The sequence below is a fragment of the Plectropomus leopardus genome, chromosome 22, assembly GCF_008729295.1.
Source record: "Plectropomus leopardus isolate mb chromosome 22, YSFRI_Pleo_2.0, whole genome shotgun sequence".
In the NCBI taxonomy this organism is placed as follows: Eukaryota; Metazoa; Chordata; class Actinopteri; order Perciformes; family Serranidae; genus Plectropomus; species Plectropomus leopardus.
In genome coordinates, this window is record NC_056484.1 from 5,061,300 (window position 1) to 5,077,616 (window position 16,317).

The 16,317-nt window shown below is 40.1% G+C and overlaps 1 protein-coding gene across 1 annotated transcript in view; it reads right to left on the reverse strand.

Moving 5' to 3' along the window:
* Nucleotides 1–16,317, reverse strand: part of ppfia2 (PTPRF interacting protein alpha 2) — a 69,911-nt gene that overhangs the window by 15,433 nt on the left and 38,161 nt on the right. The window contains exons 14-21 of the mRNA XM_042511096.1: nt 15,762–16,002; nt 13,499–13,528; nt 13,101–13,231; nt 12,199–12,380; nt 10,753–10,825; nt 6,225–6,306; nt 4,500–4,700; nt 498–560 (exon numbers count right to left, since the gene is read on the reverse strand). Coding sequence (XP_042367030.1) covers nt 498–560; nt 4,500–4,700; nt 6,225–6,306; nt 10,753–10,825; nt 12,199–12,380; nt 13,101–13,231; nt 13,499–13,528; nt 15,762–16,002 — 1,003 coding nt within the window. The remainder of the gene's footprint in view (nt 1–497; nt 561–4,499; nt 4,701–6,224; nt 6,307–10,752; nt 10,826–12,198; nt 12,381–13,100; nt 13,232–13,498; nt 13,529–15,761; nt 16,003–16,317) is intronic.

The window sequence follows — 16,317 nt, forward strand, 5'->3', positions numbered from 1 at the left end:
AATTATTGATGTTTGAACATTAATATTTTTCTGCGGGTCTCGATGTTTTGTTTGTTTTTGGACCCTCACCACAACCATGTACATATTGTATATTGTATATATTGTTTAAGATTTTGGAGTTGTGTACACTGCTATTTTTTATGTAACAGCATCAAATTAATAGACAGCATTTCCCCAAAGATTCGTGACCTTTCATAACAGAGATGAACTGCGTCAAACCGCAGCAAAAATTGACTCGCACCTTCACTGAGACATCATCAGCAACTGAAGGCTTCAGGCACACAGAGCTTTGTATATTACCAGCTGAGGCTTCTCCAACTTAATATCACTTTAAATGAGTTTTGATAAAGAGGTTAACAGATCAGGAGAGGGGATGAATGAGGCATGCCTTCTCTATCAGTCACCACCCACTCAGTCAATTCCCACTCTCACACGCAGACATACATGACTGACAGAGAGAGAAAAGGGTGACGGTAAAGGACACAAGGGGGACTGACCGTTTTGGAAGGGGCTGCCATGGTCTCCATCTCCTCATGGGTCACCCACACATTGCCTGACGGCTACAGGGGGCCGAGCCCAGAGACAGAGCAGCAGGAGCAGCAGGGCAGGAAGTAGAGGTCCGGCAGGAGGGGCAAGCAGTGTTAAAGAAGAAGAGCAGCACCACTGTAAGCCAATAGTGTTATAGCATCACAGTCAGACCATGAACTGGGCCCAAACCCGTCACGGGTCAAAGGGCGTATGAAGAGGACAAAAACACAACGCAGTACAGCACAGAACATCCCACGGTCGGCACGTGGTACATAAATAACACACAGCTGCCATGCACAACGAGGAGGACCAAATACATTAGTAACATTAACACCAACACACACATAAACCCCACGTTCCTCCATCCTCTCAGTCTGGACTCCACTGGTAACATTACAGCAAAGACACTTCACTAAAGCATTATCTAATCCTCATGCAGTCAGTTATTTAACCCTTAGTGCCCGCTTTAATATTACACTCACTCGTGTCGCTCTGTGCACAAAATGCTCTTTTCAGAATCAAGCTTCAAAAGATATTATACTATGATATTATATTTTCTAATTGAGTTAATTCCATCATAACTACTTTTCATTTTGATGCATAGCTGTGTCGTCATAGCAGCAGTGATTGTCCTGCAAATTAATTTTTTTTTTTTTTTTTAGATTATTTTTCGGGGCATTTTAACCTTAATTCATGGGAAAGTTTAAGAGAGAAAGGAAATGCGGGAGAGAGACGGGCAGAAAAGTGCCATAAGACGGATTTGAACCTGAGCTGCTGCAGAAGGGTTAATACTAGAGTGGGTCAGAAGCGTGTATCTACAGGCTTGCAGACAGCAGGTTCAGGACCTCGTTTTTCCATACATGCGCACTGCTTGGCTGTAGGATGTGGACTTTTAATCACTCAACACATGTTGAAGTTGAACTGTGAACAGACCGTAAGTACTGAATATAAATTAAGTTAAATTTGTTAAAAAGGGACACAAAAATTGGGGGCCATAGTTTAAAGTAATTCGATGAAGACATAGCTTCATTTTGCTGAGACCATCTATATCACTTATATCATCTGTATCTTTTTTTTTTTAGTTTATCCATCTCATGGACTGTATATAACATCTGTGTCTTCATGTAAAACTTATGATCTGTCTGCATCATTCCCATTCATAAGTGTGACTGCAAAGGTAGTTTGTTAGTTTTCTTAAAGAAGTGGAGAAAGTTTATCACTCAGTGTGGAGCGGCATTACAATGACAAAGGTGGAGAAATGAACAGTGAACAAATGATTTCTTCCTAGTGCATCGGCAATCTTTTTTTTTAGTTATTATTTTATCTATGTAGGGCAACCTTATTACTTTTACTTCCCGGGTCACCTGCAGCCACGCTGCTCTGTTTTTACATAATAAGGGCATCGTCAATGTTGCTTGCCAATTGCCGGAAGAGTACACTTGAACGCACCGCGGATGAAGTGTAGGAAAAAAACTTCCTCTGCGGAGCGTCAAAATGTTCGCATTCAACACGATCAGCGGCTTTTATCTTGCTGATTTTAAGGTATGTGTGTGTGGGTTTCCCCCTCTCCTGTTTAATTGTTCTTTTAAACTTAATCTGTTGTTTTTAAAACACTAGATCGGAACTAACTGGGCGTCCGCGTGTGCTGTGACGAGATTGGTATTTCCCCTGTACAGGTAGACTTTAACTATATTTTCTCTAAACTTTAAATTAAATAACGTGTGCGTATTTTAATACCATTGTTTGTGGCAAAGGTAATGAGGACAGCGGGCTGATGCCTGATGATTAGATGGCGGCCTGCTACTGTTTAAGTAGTTTTTTAAAAATATGTTTATATATTCTCTGGTGTGGTGCTTTATGTTTTACTTTGGGGTAAGGGTGTTTTGTGTTGTATTTGAGGGTTAGCACACGTGGCGATATTAGTTTTAAGCTTTCTATGTCTTTTCTCTTTTTTGGGATCCAGCTCCTCATTGTCTGCCTGCGTGCACGCGCCTATTTTTACATTTTATAATGTGTATTAATACCCAGAACCAGCATAGTTTTTAAGTCCTTGCAATATTTGTTTTAGCCCTTTTTATCCACTATTTTAACCTTTTAATTCATGTTATAACCTTGAGTGTTTGTTATTTACCTTTTTTTATTACCATTTTTAGCAGTTATTTACAACCAAAAACGTCAAATAAATCATTCAACTATTTGCACTGGAAGTCTCTGTCATGTTTACAAACAAATCTGTATTTTATAAAATTGTCGGGTAATCCAGGTAGACTTTGTGGTCTGGTCACACTAACTAATGTCAGATATTAGCCAGGAAACGTCACGTTAGCTATAGTGTTATTGGTTAACTTTAGTTTATCTGACAAAAAAACCCATTGACTTTAAGACGAAAGGCGAACGAACTTCCGCAATTTAGGACTAATTACTTCACAACTCTGTTTGATGGATGTATTATAATAAAGTCTATTCTGGCATCGACCCTACACGCCCAACGCGTGAGCTACAGGCACAGAAGAGGCTCTGCAACCAGGTCTTTGCCGTCCCTCAATTTTCTGCTCGGCATACACGTCAACCCGTATTTACAAGGTCAATTAACCCCCTCTTGTAAGTTTGGGAAGTGTGACAACGGGTGGCCGGCCCCGTCACGGTCGGGGGAGTTTGTGATCGGACGTGTGGAGTTGCTGTAATGAAAGTTTCATGAAGTGTGGAAGTGGAGCTAAGTGGTAGATGAGAGGAAAGAGGGGGCATAAAAAGTACTGTGAGTGTTATTTTACAACAAGAGGAGGCAGACAAAGTGCAGCTCTAGGACCACAACATGCACATATAGTTTTATGTGGAAACTTTAATGAATATTTTCCGCTGGGTTTATGTAACAGTGCAAAACGTTTCATGTCTGCATGATTTATGGTCTGCATTGTTGGTGCATGTGTACCTTCAGTATGAAGCATATTGCTTTGCAGCGTGTGTAGTCGCTATCATTAAGGAGCAGCAGAGTCCTTCAGGACCGTATGCAATTACCATGACAACGGGGAGCCATGAAAGCGACTGGAGAGCTAAATTACAGCACACACACACACACACACACACACACACTAGAGCGATGTTCTACAAACCCACTCTCACTAATATTCACCCACTTAGCACAAAGACTTTAGGATTCAAAATGAGCAGGGCGTGACTGTGACGGTTCTGTTTGCCTGTTGTCACCCGCCAACACACGTGTCACTCATGTCTGGAGGCGTTTGTGCATGTAAGCGGAGGACAGGCAGCCATGCAAACATTTGTCAGAGCTGATCTGGAGGCAGAAATTGTGTCATTTATTTTCAAACAAAGTAATTCTGGTTAAATAACAGAATGAAGTCAAGTAAAACAGATCAGGGGGAAGAAAAAAGATCCAGACATACTGACCTGCTACGTTTGCATGTTAGTCAAACTTTAAGCTTTGTTCACATAAACAATTCTACATTTTGGAAATTTTGATTGATGTTACTTTTTAACATGAAGCTGGAACTTGTTTGCATAGTTGAGCGTAAAGACTGAAAATGAAGAAAACAGCTAATCTGCCTCTTTACAAATTAGGGATGTCAGATATTACGGTGTACAGATATGGAATAAAAAAATGTTTCTTCTTTTCCATTTCTACACCCCAAAATCCTGAGATCACTTTGTCCTCCTGATCAGCTCCTCTGTAATTTAATTGTTATTTACAACATCTATTGTACATCTGTGTGTCCTGGAAGAGGGATCCCTCCACAGTCACTCTTCCTGAGGTTTTTACCATTTTTTTCCCTGTTAAAAGGTATTTTTGGGGAGTTTTTTCCAGGGTCTAAGGGCAGAGGGATGTGGTATGCTGTAACGCCCTCTGAGGCTAACTGTGTTTTGTGATAATGGGCTTTATAAATAAAACTGAATTGAAATGCTTGTGTTAAACTTCTAGTCTGCGTCCATGTCCCCAAATTTTCTGTATGACTCACGGTTCTGGAGGTGGGCGGGGCCGAGGGGCTGGTAAGCGAGACCATTTCCTGGATGGCCAGGCGAAGCTTGAGGCGGTGCAGAGGGTTACTGATACCGATCTCCCTCTGGATCTCAGTGTCAGACAGCGCCGACATGATGGCTCCACTCTTCACGTTGGCGCGACATGCCGCCACGTACCAGGCCGGCATTCCCAACCACAGCTGTACCACACAGAGAGGAGACAAAGGAGCGTGGGATGTTGAGTTTAGACATTGTGCTTTTTGCTAAAGATCTGGCTGGACGTCTTAATTATCCTTTAACCCTTTGAAACATGGAACAATATCACTTTTCTTCTGCTGCTTTCAGTTGCTTTTCACAAGTATGCAAACAGTTGAACTCTGAGCAAGTTGGTGTGATTTCTATCAAAAACGGGAAAATCAGCAATGAGCAACTTGCTAATAAATGTTCCTCACATTGCAAGAAATAAATACATATAGAAAGTTATTTTTAAAATATATTAATTATGTTCCAAAATGACTTTAATTTTTCAGATAATTTCAGGCCATTTTCTTGTACTTTTTACTAAATGCTTTCTAATTTTGGGGTCTTTTTTTTCCATTGCTTGTTGCCCTCTTTACCTGTTTTTTTTTTTTGTTGTTTAGAAAAAAATAAAGCCAGTTTGCTCAAGTTTCTATATTTACTGTATCATGATAAAGTTGAATGTTATTCTGCCAAAATAAGTGGTTTTACTCTCAGTAGTTATTGCATTTTTGTCAGCCATCCTGAGAATCAGTAGATAATTTTGTCCCTTAACAGTGAAAATCTCACCAAGAATACAGTGTGTAACTTCAGCACAAAATGCTGCCTTATCAGCAGCTCAATATTTAGCAGCCAAAATAATCCCATTTGACTCCATCAATATTGGGACAAGTGGACTGGGTTTGACTGAGTCATGAACTGGCTGTTGGTCATCCATTGAACATCAGGGGGCAGTAGTGTTTCTACTGTTTGGCTTTTTCTACTCCAGTGTGTTCAGTTAGTCCAAAAATATCAGAGAAAATGTGTGATTCTCTGCAATGACTCATCCTAAATTGCAAAGACATTATTCTGGTTTATCAGCTTTTTATACCAAATATAAATGATTATTTTAATTATTAGGGTCACAGCTTAATACAATTACTAACGAAGGCTCTAAGCAAAGCAACAATATAAAAGAAATACAGATATTGTTTATGAAATGTCACCATTATGTCTCCGAGAGATGACATGCATGTCAAACAAAGTACAGTTAACCCCAAATGTAATAATACATTTTTTTCCTCATAACTTTAGTGATATTTATCAATCTAGATTGTTTGGTGTGAGATGCAGTGTTGAAGATATTGGCCATAGAGATGTCTACATTCAGTTTTATGGAACTAAATGGCACTCAGCCTTGTGAATTAATAAAAATAAAAAATAGAAAACATTTGAAAAACTTTCAGCAATTTCTCTCTTCAACCCAGAGGAGCTTTTTTATAGCTTCAAAAACCCTGCTTTTTGTGTTAGCACAACAAAAAGTATGAAATATAGTTGTCCTTAAAACTGTGGGATTTCTGTGGCCACTATTTCAAAGTAGGTACCGTCCAAGCACAGCAGGAACCATGAGTGACTTAGGTGTATAGTGATTGGTCAGAAACAGCCAACACAGTACTGGCAACCATTGATTTTAAAAATGTGTTAATGTAAAATTTGTGACTGCTTACCTCCAGCCAGGCTACAACTGTGGGACCGTCCCATTGGGCGAAAGGTAAACCCTTTCTCCTGGCCTCCTCCAATAGCTCGTGTCTGAGGGCGGGGACAGAGGAGACCTTGTATGAACGCGTGCACTGGTACATTATAATAAACACACATTATCTCACTCTGTTACAACACCACATCCTCTCACATCCTCACAAATCCCTGCAGTCACTGTGTCGTGTCTGCGTGTACAGAACTGTGTGTGTGTATAATACATGAGAGGAGAGTACTCAAACACACTTTATCTCCGAGTCCAGCTTGTACACTAAGAGTGCTGAAAAGGGCAGCGGTTTTATCATTCATCTCTGTGCTGCCAGAGAGCGGCGGAGACGAGTGCACAACTGTAGCCACACACACACACACACACACACACACACACACACACACACACACACACACACACACACACACACACACACACACACACACACACACACACAAGCTTTGTGAGTGGTCTTACGAGGGCATTCACTGACTACATGTATTCCAAAAATTCCTCATCCTGACATTATCATTTTCCCTGTTATACACCTATGATATTTTTTACCTTACATTTACTGCTGGTAGAAAGAAGGAGCAGCCGTGTATGTTGTTGGTGTTTGTAGGAGAATATCTCAACTATTGAACAGATTTTAATGCCATTTGGTGGAAGTTGATACTTTTTTTTTTACCACCACTGCTACAAATTGCATTAAGTTTTTGCAAATTGAGACTCAAAGTTAATTTCTGACCTTGAAACAGCAGTTGATAAAAAAAAAAAAAAAAAACATCTCACATTCAGTAGCTTTTCTGGAGCAGATGAACTCAATCTGCTTATGAAGACTATGAAATACAGCCTAAAGCTCCAGAACACCTCTGCGGAAACCTAAACTAAACTACCATATCTAAATTTTGGACAATTTGTCCCTGCACAGAGTTGTGATATTGGTTAAAAGTATATAGGTGACCATGGACTTTCTCTTTGAATTTTAATGCAGATCTAGATCCAAACTGAAAATGTGTAAATATATGATTAAAATAACACATTTATAAGATACTACATCCTTGGCAGTTACTGTATGTGCTCTCTGAGTGCAAATAACACAACACATATACGTACACACACACACACACACACACACACACACCTGGAAGGCACTATGCTACAGTGAACCTGGACTGCTAATCTAAGCACAATTGCCCAACTCATCCCAGTTCAGCTACTCAGAATTTATTCTGCTGAGAGAGATTATTTTTTCACACTGATACTTTTGTTGATGCAGTTTTTGTATCATGCAGCAGGGTGTTTATAAAAGAAACATTTCTCCAAAGTCTGGGCTGCGCTCCATGTTTTTTGTTTCACAGGTGCTAAGGTGTAACCTAAGAGGGCGGAGTGGTACTTTGTTTTGCCTCACTTTGAGAACTGTAAATTGCATCTTATCGACAAAGAGCAGCGAGTAGATGTTCTTGGTCTGTCGTGCACAGAGCTATTTGTATTGTGCTGAGTCCTCCCACTCTCGGGCCAGAAACGGAGACCTTATAAACAGCCTAAAAAGGCCTGACAAACAGGGGGACTGAGGAACACACTCACACCCACATACCAAAACAGTACTTATTCTATTTACATTTCATAACAAAAGCTGAATTCCCTGAGTGTGCTGTCAAAGAATTGACAAATGTAAAAGAGTGGTGCTTTATAAACATGATACATGTAGCACTCTGAGCATTGAAGGCCTCAGTACAGTGAAAGGGCACTTAAACATACATGGCATACAAATGTGTGCATCCGAAAACAACCAGGGTACATTCTAGGGATGCACAATATATATCTGGTCAATTAATTATCAGACAATAACGGGACATTTATATTATTACGTATTATTTGGATAATGAAATCATAGACGATAAATAGCACCATACATCATAGTAAGAAGCCGGCTGACTCAACAAGGACAGCATCTACACACCCCGATACAGTAGGTGATGGTACACCTTTAAAGTTGGTTTGTGAGCTGCCAATAAACACAGAGAAGAACAGTTCAATGACTAGAGAGCAAAACGCGTCGTCACAGAAAGCAGGTAGTTATCGGTTATTGCATCGGTATCAACCATGAGAGACAGGTAATTATCAGTTATCATATCAATGTTGGCTGAGAGAAACAGGTAATTTTCATAAAGGTTTTCATATCGGTATCGACCATGAGACGCAAGTAATGACTGTTTTTCATATCGTTATTGACCATGAGAAGGAGGTACTTATCGGTTATAACATTGGTATCAACCACAAGAAGCAGGAAACTATCGGTTATTGCATTGGTATCAATTTTGAGAAGCAGGTAATTATCAGTTATCGTATTGATATAGACCATGAGAAGCAGGTAATTATGTTATCGAATCAGTATCGGCCAAGAGAAGTAGGAAATTCTTGCATCGGTTTCGACCATGACAAGCAGGTAATTATCGGTTATTGTATTAGTATCAACCATTAAGGAGGCGAATAATCATCAGTTATCATATCGGTATCAACCATGAGAAGCAGGAGAGTATCGGTTATCACATCGGTACTGACCATAAGAGGCAGGTCATTTCACTTACTGGTATCAGTATTGACCAAGAGAGGCAGGAAGTTACTGGTTATCATATCGGTATTGCCATGAGATACAGTTAATTATCAGTTATCGGTATAGACAGAAAAAGATCCATATCGTGCATCCCTAGTACATTCACTGTCTTATCTATCCAGCACATGGGGAGATAGCTCAGGTCTTATGTTCAGGTCAGGTCTAAAGCATGGAGAAATACATCCACTGAACATAGCTGGGGAAAGGGAAGTAAGGAAAAAACAGTTATGACAAATCATACAAACAAAATCTGACATTCCCATAACCAGATATTACAGCTGGTTATTTCACACAAAGAGATAGAGACACATATAAAAGGAGAGGAAGACATTCCGGGTGTAAAAAGTGGGCGCCAGCTTTAGCGGCGGCAAATTCGCTGTCCAGCCGTGGATGCAGCTGCCATTGAACTGTAAAAAGGGGGGAAGAAAAATGAAAAAAGAAAGATGGCGTCGTTAACAGCCATAGAGAGATACACATATAGATAAGAGATGTCAGCTTTGGCACTGGTCTTTTTCGGGGGTGGCGGGGGAAGATGGCAGACAGACAGGAAGAGATGACAGACGGCAAAATGAGGTGAGACAATGGTCATATCCAGGAGGTCAGTTACACATCCTCACAACTTACCCGCTTTGTTAGAGTCAGAGGATGATGAGAGGGAGAGGAAGGGTAAGAAGAGGAGAGAATCAAAGAAGAGAGAGAGAGAGCCACGGGGAGACAAAAGTACACAAATGTTAATGAGTCAATAGGCATTTAAACAATACTGCGCTCAAAAAAAACCACACGTGCGCTCACACCCACACACATATATCTCACAATGGAGGACATTCGTTTACAGGAGCATCTGTAGACCGGTCGGAAAATGTCATCTTCTACAATGCAGTCCTGACCACATCTCGTGCAGCAGAGGAAATGAGAAAATGCACTGAAACACAGCAAGACCCCCTCCACGGCCTTACATTCAGATGCTCAGTTACATTCAGATTACTTGTCCTCTTGAAGGAAATAAAAAAACACACCAACAATGAGAAACCACAGCGGTACTGATCGATCAAGATGCTGAAATGGAAATAGTGCAGGCAGCTCGATGGCATGCAGTGTGGAGGAGGAGGAGGAGGAGGAGGAGGGGGCGCCAAGATGCAAGGTGGTGGTGTGGCCTTAATCCTGGACACTGCTATGAAAGAGTCAGTGCGGTGGAAGAGAAAACAACACATTTGTCAACATACAACAAACGGTACTCGCTACTATCGACTACATGGGAGGCAAAGTTATTCGTCATGACAACTCAATGTGCACTTCGAGCAAATGACATTCATCATTTGGCACTGGGGCATGGCAAATGCACACACACACACACACACACACACACACACACATATGGCAACACTTCTGCTGAAAGATTTGCAAAAAGAGGGATCCCCCTTTTCCACATGATGTGACCTGATGTGAGTGTAATCTACGGGTGGTGTGTTGGGAAAAGTCGTCTAAAGCTTACAAATTGACAAAGTAGCTTTGTGAGATTAATTGTGTTTTCAGGCCGGATCAATAGTCTGACTTTGGCTGTATGTCTGAATACAGTGAGGCTGATCTCTGCTCCTGGATACTGATCCAGCCTCTGCTTTCTATCGATCCTGCTCTCAGTGTGGGTTATGGTATTGCGCACAGTGCAGTACAGCACAGAAGGTGGAGGTTATTGCCTCTGTGCGTGTGTCAAAGGTGTGAAGACACACATCTACACTGACTTCTAAACACAATGACCATAAACTTTAATGTGGTCATTTGCACCTGCTGATATACTGAATTGACACTATTGTCTGTGTGTGAGGAGACTCTACTAGAGGACTACTTTTATATGTGTTTTGTGGGCTAGTGATGTGCCTGTATGGACAAAGCTTACTTCTTTTTCAACCTGCGGTCCTTCTCGGCCTGAGTTCCCAGCTTGCTCACCCCCATATCCTGGCCCGCCATGTCTGCATCCATCATGGTTGCTGAGAGAAGAAGAAGAGCACAGGACATCAGTGAATACAATCTGAAATTTATATTGTGTCATAAATAAACTAAAATAAACTCCACAGGTGTTGAATTGAGGACATATTAAGCTCTTTGTCAGGTTCATTCTTGTATTTTGCGTTGCTACTACAACATGTTTACATGCTTTAACAGTAAAAAAAAACACTTAACTTTCCTCACACTGTCTATGCTAAAACATCTGTATTCATCCTCTATGTGAAGTGCTTCATTTTTGTGCCTTTCTCTTAACACCCCACTCCAAAAAAAGCCCAGTCTGCCAACACAACCTCTGCACCATCATTGCAGTCGGAGGAATGACTGTAACAGAGAATAGCAGCACTATATATGGTGAAAAATCAAAAGATTTTAAACCAACAGGGTATGTTTCTGCAGGAATTTGATCCAAAATTGGGGAGAAATTAACACCATCAGCAACCAAGATTACATGTTTCCCTGACGTTAGCATGTAGCATCTTGTAACAGTATATGTAAGGTAAACGTGCCTGGAGCAAATGATCATACAAAGATATCCATCACAAGCTGATGGCAGCTCGTCTAAAAATAAATTTAAAAAATCTGTTAGAAACAGAGTATTCACTGTGGTCTGAAATCTGAAGTTTTGGCCACATTTTAACATCAACATCCAACACTTTAACATTATGTATGACAGAAAATAAGGAAAAGCATAATGGGCTCCTTTAAGTCACACCCTTATTTTTTATTAGGATTTAGGCAGTTCTGAGGGAGTTCAACTTGCTAACATTGGTGATGATTATATCATTTTTATTTTTATTTTTAAACCTATTGTTACTGGAAAACAAAATTCAGAACAAAAAATATTGTGGAGGGGTATAATTCCATAATTTTAATAAAGTATTTCAATCTTTACACATTACAATTTGCTGTATGATAATATTACTGTACTGCATTGCTGGTTACCAGACCATGATGATACTTTTTTAAATTTAAGTTTTTTATATTATTCAGTCAATGTCATTGATAACTGAATGATGGTAAGGTGCATAGAGTTTCTCTGTTTTGGATGAATGTGATTTTTTGTTTCAGCTGAGTGTAGGAGCTCACTATACATAAACATAAATGATGTTACTACTAGTATAAATAGTAGTTACAGTGCAGCTATTTGGGATGGTGAAACTGTTACACCACCCTTAGTTTCATATAAGTTTAAGTGCCCCATTGTACGAACTCAAAAACACTGTTCAATAAATTTGGGATTGTTGGTACAACAGAATCTAAACTATGAAAATTAGGAATTGGGTAAAATATCAGCATTTTGCAATCAGTATTGTTGAAAAATGCCTGAAGTGCCCACCTTGTGGATCTACCATGACATGTCTGTGTGCCATATGTGCCAGTCTGCCTTTCTCCTTCTTGCCAAACAGCCGTCCGATGGAGGATTTGATGCCCTTCTTCTTCGGCTGCTTGTGCAGTGAGTCTTGGCTGCTGGCTACGCTACTCAGTGCACTGGCCTCGGCCTCCAGAGAAGCCACGATCCTGAGGACACAAACAAAACACAAGTAAATGAGTTCAAACTTATAGGAAGACTTAAGTTTCATGAGATCATTTCTCAAAGGCGGAAATATTCATTATTCTTGTGAAAAAGTTTGCTTTTTGTGAAAAAAAATGAGAATAGACAGTTGTTAGTAGTGGGCACAGTTGATACATAACTCAATGTGTAATCATCCCAAAATTGTTATCTCACTAACTTCATATTTAATACCTTCCTTTGCTCTGTTAATGTGTTTTTATTCCGTGCAGTATTTGCTACTTTCCCTGACTTCGCTTCTTAAGCTCATTTATCCCTGTCAATTACTGAAGATTTATCTAATATTGTTGCTCCTGCCTTTGCTTTAAGTTTTGAAAAAGCATCCAGATTATCTCTAGTGTGCTTAAAATTATGCATGGCAAAATTGCAGCTAAATTGGAAGCTTCTAAATAAACAGTCTCATTTTCATCCAAAGCAAAAACCAGCAGAGCTGGGATGACTACACCATCTGAAAACCAGTGCATCAAACTAACAATTCACAAGAAAGACTATAATTCGCATCAGAGATAGAGAGGCAATTAAACACAAAAACTCCCCTACTGCAGTTGGTAAATGTTAAATTCTAAGTAGTATAATCAGAAGTCTAAACAATCAAAATGAACGCCAAGATGATTCTACCAACAAAATAACTTCTGTCTTTAAGAAAAGTTTGCACAGATAACACCTACCCTCGTGCGTCATTGTGCGAGGAGGCTGGCAGTGTATGTGTCATTCGGACCGTGCGTGGCGTCGGAGGCGGGGACGTCTCACACTTGATGGTGGCCTTGTCCTCACGGCCATCCTCGTCCACTGCTGCTATCTGAGGAACGAGGGCGAAGGACATTAGGAGTGACCCTTGAATACTCCTACACCACCAGGAAGTCACTTTAGCAAATATATTATTAAAGAGGACCTATTATAGTCTTTTATTATTTACTTATAGTCTTATATATATATATATATATATTTAAGTCTCAAAATATGGAAAAGCATAATGTTTACCTATTAAAAGGGGAATTCAGGGGAACCTATAGTTTATTAATATCACATTAACAGTCTATTGATGCTGTGCTGATACTGTGCGTACCTTTCTTCTGTGTTTCCTCAGATCACTGGGCTGTTGGGCAGAAAAAGAGCAATCATCAATATCCACATGTTATAGCATGGACAGAACACATTTCCATGTAATGAAAGACTAACAGCTTGTTCATATCGATATCATACACCATTAGATGCTCATGAGCCTTTTCCAAATACCAGAGCATCAATTCACAGATCAATACAGAGGAACACAGAAGGATTGGTAAACAAGTCATTTGACCAGTCAATAAAATCAAAACCGTTAAAAGCCTCTGGGTAAAGGACACATCACACACTTCTCCTGTTCTGGTGTATTATGAGGGCATGTATGAATATTTTTTTTATCTATCAAAATCTTCTTGACAGGCACATCTGGAGTGTCTCAGCCTCAGGTCAGCGCAGAGAGAGTTGGAGAGGAGCTGAGCTGTGAAACAGATTATTGTCTATTCTTGGAGAAACTGCGAGCCATCCCTGTGACACCTGCGTGATGACAGCTGACAGAGCAAGACTGCTTCTGTCACGACTCTCTCTGCATGTAAGTTTAATGCAGCAAGCCTTCAAAAATTAATGTCTTCTCTAGCTATATTGCTTAAAGGGACAGTTCACCCCGAAATTGCTGATGAAATGACTCAAGATTCTGATACATAATTCCCCGTTCCCTGCTGCAAACAAGCGTTAACACATTTTATCGTACTGTTCAGCTGTAATTTTAGAAAGTTTGTGACCAGGCTGCCATTTTTTCCTACTTGAAAATGGACCAAGCACCACCCCAAATTGCATGTGTCGCTCAGTGCTATGTCACATGTTATTGCTATGTTTCCTTGTAAGTCTACACAATTGCGTCAAGAGGCATTTTTGTGCAATAACATCCCCTGGAAATTTAAAATGAACTAGAAGGAGCAGAGAGGACCGACCACTGTATTGTTATAGTGGTCAGTCATGATCTTTTTTGGGTTAAACTCATACTTTAACAAGCACATAACTCTAGCTGCCTGTCCTTTCATTTTCTTTGCTTTATTATTTCTTTATACAAAAATTATGTTTACCGCTGACTGAAACAACCATCAAGTATTAACTGGATGCATAAGCTGTTTTAGACATATGGTAGCCTTTACACAAGGGAAGGATATATTTTATATATTCAATATATTCCTCTACTTATCTGAATCCCTATGTACTTTACAAAAGTGGTACAATCTCCAAAAATAAATTTTAAATCCCTGCAAGTACACACTCAGATTTAGCATATACTCAAACTCTAATCGAATGCTGCTGTGTAATGTGAGGACAGCAAATCCCTCATGGCCTTAAAGACATTTCTGCCCGTCAATCACAGCGCAGCAGACTAAAAGCAGAGGCAGACTGACATTTTTGCAATTTGGCGCCTCAGAATACCATGTCATATTTCACACTAGCTGCTGCTCTTGTAATGTAATGGTCATCAGTCCTTTCGTCAGTGTGATATCTCAGATGCCACTTGTCTGTATGAGTTTGAACCCGCAGATATGATATCGTGTTCTAGCGTGACAAATCATACTGCTGGAAATGATCGTAAAGTTCACAATATATAAAAAACAAAGGGTGTCACATAGTTGGCTAATTTTATCTTGCAGGGGATGTTTTCTGTTGTAGGTTAAAGATGATTTTTCTCACATGCCTCAATGGTGAATGAAGGATCCATAAACATAGAAAATTCCTAATGAATTATAGTCATATGGCTCCGTGTTTAACTACATCAAAACTATATCAAAACATCTGTTTACAAACTCTTACACAACACATGCAGTTTAATCCAAGTCTCTGGAGAATAGACAGGTTTCACTTTTGGTTTAGTTCTCCATTGAAACGGCTGTCTGTCTGTGAGTTGTATGAGAGCTTGCAAACAAATGTTATGATATAGTTTTCTTGTTGTTTTTTACAGTTCTAGGATTCTTCATTCACTGTGAAGGCAAAAAAACAATGATTTCTTGACAAATTCAGCATAACATAGGGTGAGTAATTAATATTGAAATGGTCATTTGGGGATTGAAGTATTCCTTTGAGTATATTTTGTGTCTTAAAATGTTGAAATATTCTAGGATTGCAGAGCTCAACTTGTTGATTCCCAGATATCTTTCCATAAACAGATGTTACACTAAACTATCTTAAAGAAAAACACGACTAGATCGCGCTACTTGTTCTAACAGAGAGCTTGCATTGTTTAGCTGCTCCTCTAACAGTTAAAAAATGGTCATTCTGTTGATCCAGCCAGCTGTACTAAAGCAACTCACCAGTGTCATGACCCCCATACGCTCCATGTCGCGGGCGGGGCTTCGAGGGTCAAGTTTGGGGGTGGAGTGTCCACTGGGCGGGGAGGAGGAGGCCAAGGAGGAGGCGGTGGCTGAGGCAGTGATGGAGGCTCCGTGGTGGTGCATTCGTGCCAGGTTGAGGCCCTCGAGGCTGACGCTGGCCACACGGTTTTCAATCTCCTCCGCCCGCAACTCTGTCGACTCTTTCTCCTCCTGGATCAGCCTTGGAGGAGCAGAGAGGAGGACAAAGTCAGCAATAGGCGTCCTTATCTCATTTGCTCATGAAGATGTTGCAATATAGAGCTTATATACAGTAACAGTAACATCCAATGGCATTAACTTCATGCTCCTTTAATATTCCCAGGCATATCAGCATCCTTACTACAGACTTTAGTCTTATCTCTACGGGGGGATTTCATGAGATTTTCCTAACAAATTCCATTAATCACCTACAGTATAAGTCAAGCTAATTAAAGGCCAAAGTGAGGAGATAAAAAGGCTAAAAGTCAGATCATTAGTTTTACCCATATCCTAACTC